This window comes from Polypterus senegalus, chromosome 13 (assembly GCF_016835505.1).
Source record: "Polypterus senegalus isolate Bchr_013 chromosome 13, ASM1683550v1, whole genome shotgun sequence".
NCBI lineage: Eukaryota > Metazoa > Chordata > Cladistia > Polypteriformes > Polypteridae > Polypterus > Polypterus senegalus.
The window spans coordinates 136,093,524-136,106,236 of record NC_053166.1 but is presented as its reverse complement, the minus strand read 5'-3'; the positions used below and the strand labels follow the sequence as shown (position 1 = coordinate 136,106,236).

General features: G+C 38.2%; 1 protein-coding gene across 3 annotated transcripts in view; it reads left to right on the top strand.

Annotated features, from left to right (window-relative positions):
- The window catches only part of baiap3 (BAI1 associated protein 3), a 142,611-nt gene that overhangs the window by 116,462 nt on the left and 13,436 nt on the right, over positions 1-12,713 (top strand). For all 3 annotated transcript variants that reach the window (XM_039775309.1, XM_039775310.1, XM_039775311.1), the window contains exons 17-23: positions 503-593; positions 2,173-2,229; positions 3,045-3,142; positions 4,477-4,528; positions 5,504-5,655; positions 6,295-6,418; positions 8,348-8,491. In XM_039775309.1, coding sequence (XP_039631243.1) covers positions 503-593; positions 2,173-2,229; positions 3,045-3,142; positions 4,477-4,528; positions 5,504-5,655; positions 6,295-6,418; positions 8,348-8,491 — 718 coding nt within the window. The remainder of the gene's footprint in view (positions 1-502; positions 594-2,172; positions 2,230-3,044; positions 3,143-4,476; positions 4,529-5,503; positions 5,656-6,294; positions 6,419-8,347; positions 8,492-12,713) is intronic.

Here is a 12,713-nt window from a genome sequence, read left to right as displayed (position 1 = left end):
ACCTGCGGTGGGCTGGCGCTCTGCCTGGGGTTTGGTTCCTGGCTTGCACCCTGTGTTGGCTGGGATTGGCTCGAGCAGACCCCCGTGACCCTGTAGTTAGGATATAGCGGGTTGGATAGTGGATGGATGTATGGGTCTCTTTACTTACCTGTGGTATTAGTAGAAAATATGCAAGTGGTCTGCTTAATGTGTCCTATAGTTTATGCAGGGTTAAAAAAAACATTAAAAATGACAGGCAAAGGAGAGTATCACAAAAGCTGAGAATGTAACCCTCATCTGCTCGGGTACATCTATATTTCACTGGAAGTAGCTTATGTGATGTTGTAGACAGTTGCTAGGTATCAAGTCCCCTGTGAAAAATTTGCTGAAAAGTAACATGATGAAAAAGATGAAACCTTGGTGAAAAGAGAAAGTGCAACCATCAACCAGTTAAAGAAAAATATTACTGATTATCACATTGATTACATTGATTATCACACTGATAATTCCTATTTATTTGTAGATGTCTCAATCAAATTCATTGCCTGCAGGCATTCAAAACACTTTGTCCTTTTCACAATGAGCTACATGTGGAAATTACTACTGTGCTGAAGGTAGGTAGTATTACGGTCAGTTTTAATGCATTCTGGTTGGCCTGGATGATGTGGGACATAATTTGGTATGCAAATTGGCCTGACTCAACTTTCTCAATTGATTCACTTGTTCAACTGAACTATAAAGTTATACATGAACTTACAAAACATAATGGCAGGCAACAGATGAATTGCAACAGCTATTCATTTCTTTTAGAATTCAAAGGGTCAGGAAATGAGTTTTTATAGGGATAAACAGTGCTATAGACACCAAATGAAAGTCACCATAAGGCAAATTGCATATCCACATGTTGTTCTATTGAACACTCTAGGGGGCTTTGCCCCCTGCTTGCTTGACTCGCCAACCCCTGGGCCTGTGCTACATGCTAGCCTCCTTGCAGTTCTGTTGCTCGCGTATGGGGAATGCGGATGTACAATTTAAACAGATTATTATTTTCATGGGAATTGTTACATATGCATAATATAACTAATTATTTTACATGTCAGTGAGTAATTAACCATATTAAAAAATAGTAAAATGTAATAATTTGAAGGTAAATTATGTTTCATGTTGTATTAAAATTATTCATTGCGTAATGTGATTTCGTTCTGTTTGGCTTTGAAATTGTGTTTTTAAACTTACACTTTTACTGTAAAACTTCAGTAAAAACAATTTTTCTAATTAAATTTTCATCAATATCACATGGAATTTTAATTCTGTGTTTGGACTTTCATCATGACAACACAACGTATAACTGCCCGTGATTGAATTTAGTTTCTTTCTCACTTCTAAATACAGTAAAATGACTTTTTCATATGTTTGGCTCTGAGATTTGTTAATTGTCTTTGCAAAAGCTACAGTATTCTAACAGGAAACTGTTAACGTTTTAATACAAATGGCATATTAAGATCTCCTTTGTTGTCTGATGTTATCTGCAGAGGATGTACTACATTACCTTTCTTGGATACATCCTTCTTTCTACAGTAATTTGTGTGGTAGAAGACCGGATGGTGTTAATGGTTGTAGATATTTTTCAGGATATTGTAAGCTGATGTTTTTATCTTCCACATGATCACCACCAACTGTTTTAGCGTAGTCTATTGATATGCATTTTACCAATCTGCCGTGTAACCGATCGTCATTTTTGGTGTTAATTTGGAAGTTTGACTTCATTATTTCTCGATGCTAGGATTGCCCGTGTACTCATTTTTTCTGTTGATAAAAGTACCATGTGCGTTATTGAATATGGTTGAGAGGAGGGCGTGACTTGATAAAATCTCATAGCCAAAGTCTCGTCTCGTTGGACTTGAAAAAATGTCTTGAAAAAAGTCTTGTCTCATTCCAGGATTTTTTTATATAATAGAGAGATTTTGTAATGTGTATTATTAATAGCATTTCTAGTTATTATTTATGTATCACTCTGTGACTATTTCTGTTTACAAACTCTAGCATTTTAATCAAATGATAGCACTTATTTATTGTCCCCTTACTGTATCCTAATGCTTTATAAAGCACATCACTCTAGCTTTCAGTGTTAAGAGACATTATTTGAATGTTTAATCCAAATTAAGGCTAATGATTATTTTTTATCCGTTGCAGAAAAGTACACTGGAATGGTATGAACGATTAGCATCCAGTTTAAAACCAGATGAAGGTGTAAGTATTTTATCTAGTTTGCTCCACTTTTGTCAGAAAAAGTGCTTACTACTAGAGCAGACTGTTGCTTGCAGGAGAGGGTAGAACAAAAACAAATGTGATGACACATAGTCTGCATTGTTCTGTACACTCCATAGTGTCATGACTTGTAAGTCTAAGAAAGACAGTTTAAAGCTGTCAAAGAATATCTATAGAAGCACTGATTGGTTCTAATGTAATATTTTGAGGTGTAACATCTGCATGATTATTTATTGCTTTTCTTTAAAGCCCCAGTGTGTCCTGCTCACTGCACCAATAATTTGTACAACTGCTGCTTCTTGAAGCATGAGGCAACTGTATGGTTTAAGTTCCCCAAAAAAAGAACCTTTGGATATGAAGGTAGACAGAATCCAAAAAAGAAATAAAAATAAAGAAATAATTGGTTAAAGACTTTCTTCACTCATAGCAATAATGTGACACTCAACAAAAGAGAGTAGCGTGCAGGAAGAATACAGAAAAAGTATCTATATCCTCAAACTGTCTGTCTTTTTTAGGAAACATGTCTTAAGCATGACAATTTTTTCTTGAACAACATTTTTGTCATAGCAACACAATAAATGGTACAATTAATGGCCTCCATAGCAGAAGTTTCATCTGTTGTTTTCCTTTTACAATCATATCTAAAGAAAGGGCTTTTTAAATCTTTTAAATAATGCTCTTTACAGCCTTTGCTTTCATTCTGCTAAATTCCATCAACTTTTTCCTTTTCCTCTTCTGTTGAGGTAATACACTGTAGTTTTGGTACACATGCAGTGTGTAACTTTTCTTTTTCTCAGCCTTCTTTAGAGCAACTGCGTATTCTTGTGCGCATCATTGATGCTGTCTATGCAGATGTTCAGCGTGACTACCATGTGTATAACCAGCTCTTCTACAGGTACAGTGGGTCTGTTTCCACTTGTGCTATCCCTATCAGAAAGATATGATGGTCCAAGAAGTAAGCACCCAACAACTACTCTTTGTTGCATTTGAGCAGTCCCATTAATTAAAATCTGAAATTACTTCAAGAGAGTTATCAAATTGGTTTTAGTTACTGTTACTAGTGAAATACTGAGTATTATATGGGAGAGGGAGAGAATGTGTATATAAAATCAACCAGAAAGGAAACAAAGTACAGTGTAAAGCACATAAAATATTGGATTCTGTGTAGAATTAATCTGTGGGAAATGGCAAAAGTAAGACATAAAAGTGTGCAAATAATTGCAGTAATTACACTTGGTAACAAAAGCTCATTCCTGCATGTTTCAAACTTTTATTTCCCAATAACAACTACATATCCTTCCCATTATCCCAGTTTCACCCTTCAGTCCTATTAGTGAAGAGAAGTTCTTATTCTGCTAGCGTTTATGCTGCTGTATAACAAAACTGCTAACCTGACAGCAGCTAATGACAATACTGTACTCATTCATTCATGTTTTAGAACTGCTTTATTACACTTAGGATCACGAGCTAAGCATACTTCCATTGTGAGATTCCAATCTTTTCTACTGACATAATAAAACTGACATATACATTCAAACACAGTCAGTTTTGCAGCATGTACTTCAAATATTAATATTTGAAATGTCAGAGTCTAAACAGAAGATAAATATCAGGAAATAAAACTATATGTGCACCAAATCACTAAACTGAAAGCATATTAAATATGCACCCCCTATTTTTATACAAATTCCAAAAGCAAAATGTCTTCATCTGTAGTGATGCTTGAGGCTTAGTGGTCCGACTTGCCCTCTGCAACAGGATGTAAATAATTATTCAGAAAACACAGGGGCCATAGTGAAAAGTGACAGCTCTTGATAAAGATGTATTCCTGAAGGCTGCCTTTAGAAATTGGTTAATGGACTTAACCAACCTGTGCGAAGGTAATGAGTGTGTGATCTGCTTTGGTCTTCTTGGCTTGTTTCTACTGCAACTCTCACTAGGAAAGCTTGCTTTATGATAAAGGATGGATGACACAAGCTGAAGTTCAGGAAGGTTGGCATATAACCTGTAAACAATAAACCTCAACACTGCTTGATCAACAACCAGCTTGACACCCATCTTCTGACAGATCTGTCAAAACCTGCTTCTGCAGTTCTTCAGAAACTGATAGCTGGAAAAATTATTGTTTTCATGGCTTCTGCTGAGACTGTTACATCTGAGAAGTATAATAAAAAATATTTACATCTGACTAGTACAATATGTTAATTAATTCTCCTCTTTCTTCTGCAGTACTGTAAAAGCAGACTACTTCAGTATCACATATCGACAACTAGAAAAACTGGTAAGATGTTGTCCTATTGCATACATTTCTCATTTAACAGACAGGAATACAAATAGAATTTCTGATGTTTCTTAGCGGAAATGGATGATAAAGTGTAATACTGTGTTTTTATATTTGTGCTTGAATTAGATCTTTTAACCCATTAGTCTATGCCTATAAATCAGCAGGATACCGTCTTTTCCTTACAGGTACTTTGTGATTGTGTGTGTTTTGGCAAGTATCTGCAAAAAACCTGCCGGCGCACTTAGCTTTACAATTTTAACATTTTGCAAGTTGCTTGATATAAATACACAATAAAATGTAAACCCCCGGCATGTAACCTATGGATACTGGGAGAATATTTTTCTATGCATGGAAAATAAAATGATTTATTTTTCAGTTACTAAGTGCAAGTGAGTAATGGTCTTAAATTAAGGGTATTTCTGACTTTGCTTGGAATGAACATAAATCATCACTGCAGTAGTTTTTATTTTATTTGCAGATAGAAAATGCAAAGAAGTTAATGAGGTTTATTTGTGTAGAATGTAGTGTGTGATCACCATATTCACTAGTTAATTATTTCAAAACAGTTTTTACATCTCATCAAGGCATCACTTCCAATGTGCCTTGCATATTAGAACTCAGTAGCTTATAATGCTGGCAGATATGTTTGAATACGAAATTATAATGCATTTTGTTGTTAACCCTTACAGTTTTTTATTTTGAAAATCTGTGATGTATTAAGATTGGGGGGATTGTAGCAAGCATTTGATTTCAAACCCTGAGGCTGCGGGTTCAAATCCCGTTACTGACACTATGTGACCATGACCTTTCTCTGCTCCAATTGGAAAATCAAAGAAATGTAACCAGCTGTATCATAAATGTTGTAAGTCGTCTTGGATAAAGGCATCAGCTAAATAAGTACATGTAAATGTATCCTACTTAGTCTTACAGTATCTCATATGGAACTCTTACTGCCATCCATTCTTGTTTCAGGCTGCAGATGACATTAGTGCTGCCATGGAGAAGGTTTGTGGAATGCTGGAGCAGGAAGGATGCAAATTGGTGCAGAGTATGGGGGAGACATTATTTGAACTCTACATCACCTTAAAAGCTTTGAAACAGTTTCAAGAATTCCTGCCTACAAAGTAAGTGGGAAACCAAGATAACAAGTTTGATGAAGGATTGTAAGTAGAATTAATGTGCTTACAGTATTATCTAAACTAATTTAACTTCTCCAAAATTGTGTATGGACTTGCTGGCTTAACCTTTGTATTATGGCATTATATGAATTGCTAAATAATTAATTTTCTAGTATTTTTTATCTAGTATTTATTATGCAACACAAGAAAAAAAATTCTGACACTGGTTTCCAATGTGGAAGTCAGGGTGCAAATCAAGTAATGTGTAACTTTAATCATGTTTTTAGAGTAAGATCTTTCTGCTGCTCCCTTGTATGTAGTAGACCTGTTCTTCTTAAAACATCTGTTTAGCTGTTACTGCGAGTGCTTCAGGCCCACAGCTACTTGTCTGTAATATGCCTATATGAAAGTCAGTCCTTGCTTTCATTTTAAAAGTAATCTACTGGCATCAGCCTGAATAACATTGTATTTGAATGCACATTAAAACTCAAGGCATGCTGTCTTCAAGTTCTTTCTTCTGTACAAACAATGGCTTCTATGTTACAATGCCAAAGTCAGTACAGGAGTGGGATATACCACTTATTGAGAGCATATCAACAATGAATGCATGCATGACAGTCACATATTAACTTGGTATTCCTACAGGGACAGCAAATGCCTTTCTCTGGCATCATTCCATAACTGGTTTCAGAGCTTCATCCATAAGTGGCTACAGATTGTTCATGAGAAATGTTGTGAAAGAATCAAGAAAGCAGTTGAAGTGGACAAGGTAGATGTGTTAGAAGATTTTATAAAGTTTTGCCAGTGGAGTGCTCTAATATTGTTTGTCTGTCCAGCCTTGATTTGCTGACTGAGTGAGTGGTAGCTACTGCTTGACTGGCAAATTCCATCAAATGCTACTGTCTGTGTCTTCCATTTTGGTGTACCAACTCATTATTTGTTGTACAGCTCAGCTGCGTAAGTTCATTCTTCTGCCCCATTTAGCCATGCAAAGGTGGGGAGTATCTGTCAACATTTTGTCATTTAGGGGTGACTGCATATACCAGTGGTGGCGAACCTATGGCACGCGTGCCAAAGGGGGCACTCAGAGCCCTCTCAGTGGGCACGCGCGACGTCGCCCGAGCACAGAGTTCGTTACTATAAAGCCAGAGGAATGCGGGGCCGGGCTGCTCCCCTCACCGCTCCCCCTCTTCACCGCTCCGGAGGACTTTTCTCACATCACCCGCCCCTCTGCCCAGCAGCCCAATGGGAGCGCTTCCTTCCTCTCCTGTCTGGGGTAAGGTGGGCGACACACATGCTGCTTGAGGGTGCGGCACGGACTGCAGCCTTTTGAGTCTGATTCCGTGGTGGGGTTGGAGGGGATGTGGTATAGCGGGTCCACAGCTCAAAATTGAAAAGGCCAGTTTTAACAGATAATTGCCACACTCGCGGCTTAAAGGGGGTTATGGTAGAGTGGCCGGAGCGGTTTCCGGGAGCTTTGTGACGCGGGCAGTCCTCACTTAAGTGCACAGGTGAGGAGTCGTCCACATCTGTAATTATTGCTAGGAGTTGCTAATCGCCACACCTGATCCACGACCCCGTAATATATAATAGAAGCGGGGGGTGGGGGGTTGGCGGAGCTTAATAGGGAAGACCTGCGTGAAACACTTGAGAGGATCGAAGGGATGACAAAGGACAGTACAGTTAGTTATGAAAATGAAATCCTTAAAGTGTGGAATTCTCTGCCAAATAATCTTAAGTCAATGAAGGCACTTGAGATTGCTTTCCTTACTTTGTTTGGAACATCTTATGCTTGTGCGCAGCTGTTTTCAGCTTTGAATTAAATCAAATCTGACACCAGAAACAGATGACCTGAGTGCTGCATGTGTTGCTCTCAAACTTACAAAGAATGAGCCAAGGTTAGACAAATTATCAGCAAGCATACAACAGCAAAAAGCACATTAATTGTTCAAAAGCATACAGAATGCAAACTTTTACCTTTCAACAAAAAGTTGTTTGTATCATTGAAAGCTCTGTTATTATGTTTTTCTTTTAAGACAAAAGATGTTAATGTATGAGTTGCTTTTCTAAACTAAAAGCTCAGTAGATAGACAGACAGAGCATCATTATTGGCAGTTCCGTCCAATTTATCATCCAGCTGCACTCCCAGGTATTTATAGGTCTGTACCCTCTGCACACACTCACATCTGATGATCACGGGGTCCATGAGGGGCCTGGGCCTCCTAAAATCCACCACTAGCTCCTTGGTTATGCTGGTGTTCAGTTTTAGGTGGTATTCAGGTTAAATTGCCATGTTGGCACTTTGTGATAAATAAGTGGGTTTTGGATTGCAGTTTGGGCACTTGGTTTCTAAATGGTTCGCCATCACTGGCATATACAATATGATACAAAGCTGAAACAACTGTCCCTTTCTGTTTTATATATTATACATCTGGGTGGAGTCCTTCAAGAATAACTAGAAAGACTTTGATGTACACAAAATTTCTGTTACTCAACTTTCATATCTTATACTAGGAAAAAGCACTTTTTATTGTGTTTCTATGAGGAAAAGCTAATGTGACCTTCACATGTATCGCTACATTGTGTAATCACTGTGTCCATAAAAAAGGCAAATACACTTATCTCCAAATGAAACTGAATTACACCTGGGTGCCTTTTAACGTACAGTTCTTTATAAACTTTTTTTTTTTTATTGTAGATGGAGCATGTGGATACACTATCAAAACATAGCAGCTCAGCTGTGGATGTAACCTCTTGTCTGACTGAGGTCAAGGAGTTCTGGGTACAGCTTGCCTGGCCAGACGCAGCAGGAGCATTTGTGTTTTTGACACGTCTTACTGATGTAAGTAAAACATTGAGAGCCTAACATCTATTCAAAACTTCATCTAGTCTCTTAACAGTGTATATAACACTGCATGGATTGTAAGATAGGTGGCTTTATGAGCACTGTGATTCAGGGAATTAGAAAAAACACTGCTACTCTGATTTGTATGTTGTTACTGCTCAGTGATAATATCAGTGGCATCAATCGTACATGGGGGTTAAAGTTATCTTTGCCTTACTTAAAGCTCACCACCAATTCGTTTTCTTGATATATAAATTCAGATTTTTAATACTACATCATTTGGCCCAGTTCTTTTGCATTATTACTGTATAAAACTTCTTGTTTCAGCTGCTCCCATTTAGGGTCGCCTCAGCAGATCATCCATCTCCATCTATTCCTGTCTTTTAATTATTTTCTGCCTCACAAACTGTCTTTCATGTTTTCTCTCACTACATCTCCTCTTTGGCCTACCTGTTGCCTGACAGTTCATCTTTCCCTTGCACGTGCCCAAACTATCTGAATGTAGCCTCTCTCACTTTGTCACCAAACTGTTGTAACTGTGTTGTCCCTCTAATATTCCTAAACCTGTCTACCCTCGTTGCTCTGAGTGAAAATCATAGCACATTCAACTCCATCACTTCCAGTTTTGCTTCCTATCTTTTTGTCAGTGCCACCATCTCCAAACCATCATTGCTGTTTTATAGACTTTCCTACTTTTCTATCACAAATCACTCCTGCCACTCTTCTCCACCTAGTCCAACCTGCCTGCACTCTCTTCTTCACCTCTCTGCTTCAGTCTCCATTGCTCCTATCTGACCTCATCTGTCAATCTGTCCATCACCATTGCAAACAGGAAGGGGCTCAAGAGCTGATCCTTAACATAATCAAACTCTCACCTTGAACCAGCCTGTCATTCCTACCGAACACCTCACCATAGTCACACTGTCTTTTTACATATCCTGCACAATCGTCACATACTTTTCTGCATCCTCATACAGTACCATAACTCATCTCTTGGCACCCTGTCATATGCTTTCTTTAAGTCCACAAACATGCAGTTCAAGTCCTTCTAACCATCTCTGTACTTCTACATCAACACTCTTAAAACAAACATTGCATATCATCCAGGCCAATTGCTTTTCCACTTTTCACCCTCTTCATAGTTTCCCTCATTTCAGCCTGGTTGATACCTGGTACTTTGTGATTTACTGTCTGCACTTCATCCAACTTACACTCTCTCACAATTTCTATATTCATAAATTCTTCAAAGTACTCCTTCCTTCTTTTCGACATTCTCTTCCCACTTGTCAGCGAATTTCCCTCTGAATCCTTTATCACCCTGTCATACAGCACATCCTTCCTCATTTGGTTCCTCTGCCTGGCCAATCGGTATAAGTGCTTTCCTCCTTCCTTTTTGTCAAGCTTCTTATATAGCTCGACATGACGCATTTTCCTTAGTCTTCTCTATCTCTTTCTTCACCTTGCAGCGCCTCTCTTTGTATATTTGTCTGCTTTCATCATCTCCCTGGTTATCCCAATTCCTTTTCAATAACCTCTTCCTCTTTATGTTTTCCTGTACTTCCTCATTCTACCACCAAGTTTCTTTGTCTTCCTTCCACTGTCCATATGTCACACCAAGCACCTTCCTAGCTCTCTCCCTTACCGCTTCAGCTGTGGTGATCCAATCATTTATCCTCTCTTCACCACCACCAAGCACCTGTCTCACTTCCACTCTGAATTTCACACAATAGTCTTCCTGTTTCAGCTTCCACCACTTGATCCTTGGTTCCCTTTTACTCTCTTTCTCTTTTTCATCTCGAAATCCATCCTATATACCACCAGTTGATTCTGTCTAGCTACGTTATCCCCTGCCACCACCTTACACCATCTAATCTCTTTCACACTGCACCTTCTGCATAGGACATAGTCAACCTGTGTCCACCTTCTTCCACTCTTACATGTCACCCCATGTTCCTCCTTCTTCTTAAAATGTGTTCCCTTCCACCATTTCCATCCTTTTTGCAAAGTCAATTTTCAGCTGCCTTTCAAAATTTCATTCCTTAACACCATACCTGCCCATCACCTTTCCTCATCACCACTGTTGCCTTCACCAATGTGCCCATTAAGGTCTGCTCCAATCACCACTCTTTCTTCTCTGGGTGTACTCAACACCATTTCATCTAACTCACTCCAGAAATTTTCTTTCTCCTCCATCTCACATCCTGCTTTTGAGGCATACGCGATGGTGACATTTAACATTACCCCTTTGATTTCCAACTTTATGCTTATCACTCTATCAGACATTCTCTTCACCTTCAAAACACTCCTGACATACTTTTACGTCTCAATTACCCCTACCCCTTTTATCTTCCTGTCCACACCATGGTAGAACATTTTGGACCCACATCTGATGCTTCTGGCCTTACTCCCTTTCCACTTTGTGTCTTGTGCACTCAGTACATCTTCATTTCTCCGCTCTACCATATTGGCTAGCTCTCTCCCTTTACCAGTCATAGTGCCAACATTCAAAGTTCCATCTCTGCAGTCTTTCCCTTCCTCCTGTCCTACTGTCTTTTAATCCGTTTTCCCCCTTTTATTCTTCTTTGTCTTCTTTGCCCAGCAGTAGCATAGTTTCTGCTGATACTCTGCAGCATCGATGGCAGCCATTGTTAACTCAGGCCTCGACTGATCCGGTATCAACATTCTGTTGCTCATCTGTATGTCTGATTTGGCACAGGTTTTATGCCAGATGCCCTTTCTGATGTAACCCTCCCCAATTTATCCAGGCTTGGGACTGGCACTAAGACCGCAATTGCTTCTATAACCCTGGTGGCTGGGTTTTATTATTTTATTTTATGGGTTTTATTACTGTATGAAACAACAGTCAAAAATTGTGTGAGGCCTACAGAACTCTTCCTCAATTGTATTCATGTGAAAAAGACTAAGGGTAAGGGGCTTAGAGATGTTGTTCTTCAGCTCCACCATCTCCTTCCTGTCATACAGAAAATCAGATAGCCAATGACATCATCATTGATTGATCATCTTTGTGAAATAAAGAAAATCCACACAATGCCTGTCTGATTATAAATGCTGAAGAATGCCATGTAGCCACAGGCACACAGCATCCTCTACTGATCTATTTACAGTATCATGTAAGCAAATTATGACTGATGTCAAGGTGACACATATATATATATATATATATATATATATATATATATAGTCACAGAGGCAGCACATTTTAGATATGTTCTCATCAGTTATCATAATATATTACATTATAATTTGAATCAAAGTGCACAATACTTGGAGCCAGGTGGTTGCTCAGCTGCCTGAATTAGACACAAGTTTCCCTAAAGGTATTATTTATGAAAGTTTAGGAGGTCTCCATTATGATTGAAATGGCCAATTTTAAAAATATTTATTTCTTATAATATGTTATGGATTTAAAAAAATATATAATATAAGCAGTTTTTTTGTCACAAATGATTGTTGAAGATGACACGTTAATGTCACTTTTACTATGTGTGCTCTGATCATCAAGCTGAGAAAGTGGCAGCCCTATCAAACTGGCATGCACATCTTTGAAAGATTTTCAGGGGAAAGGACAGAAACATACAAGTCAGTCTTAGTCAGGTGTACACAAAAACAAAAAGTCACATGTGTCATTCATTATTAAATCCTTATCTCTTAAGCAAAAAATGTCAAAAAGAAAACATGAAGCCTTGCTTGCTAATTTTGGTTTTGCATAACAACCTGAACTGACCATTCTGTCCAGCACTGTTAATATTATACTATTGAACGCAAGAGGTATTAGTTCTGCATACTCTATTTTAGGAACACCTAAACTGGCTCTTGAGAATATGAATACTGGCTGCATTAGTATTGCTGAGGAACACAAAGTGCTACTCTTAGCTCATTCTTTACTGTTCTAATCATGTATATTATGAACGAGCAATGGTGAAAGAACAGAAGGGTTGTGTCATCAAACATGTATACAAAATAGTCTTCTGTTCTCTAAAAATTACATGCATTCAACTGAGGATTATATTAATGAAGACGTAAATAAACTTGCAGAGAAATACTACAGAAAACATCTTTTAAGGACAGACATTTGATATAGTAGAGAAAGTAAAAGGAGTGTGTACCAATAAACCTTCAACTTAATGCTAATTTACTTCAGAAAACTGTAGTATCTTTTAGACCAGCCTACATCTTCACAGCCTTTTATTTTTTTGTG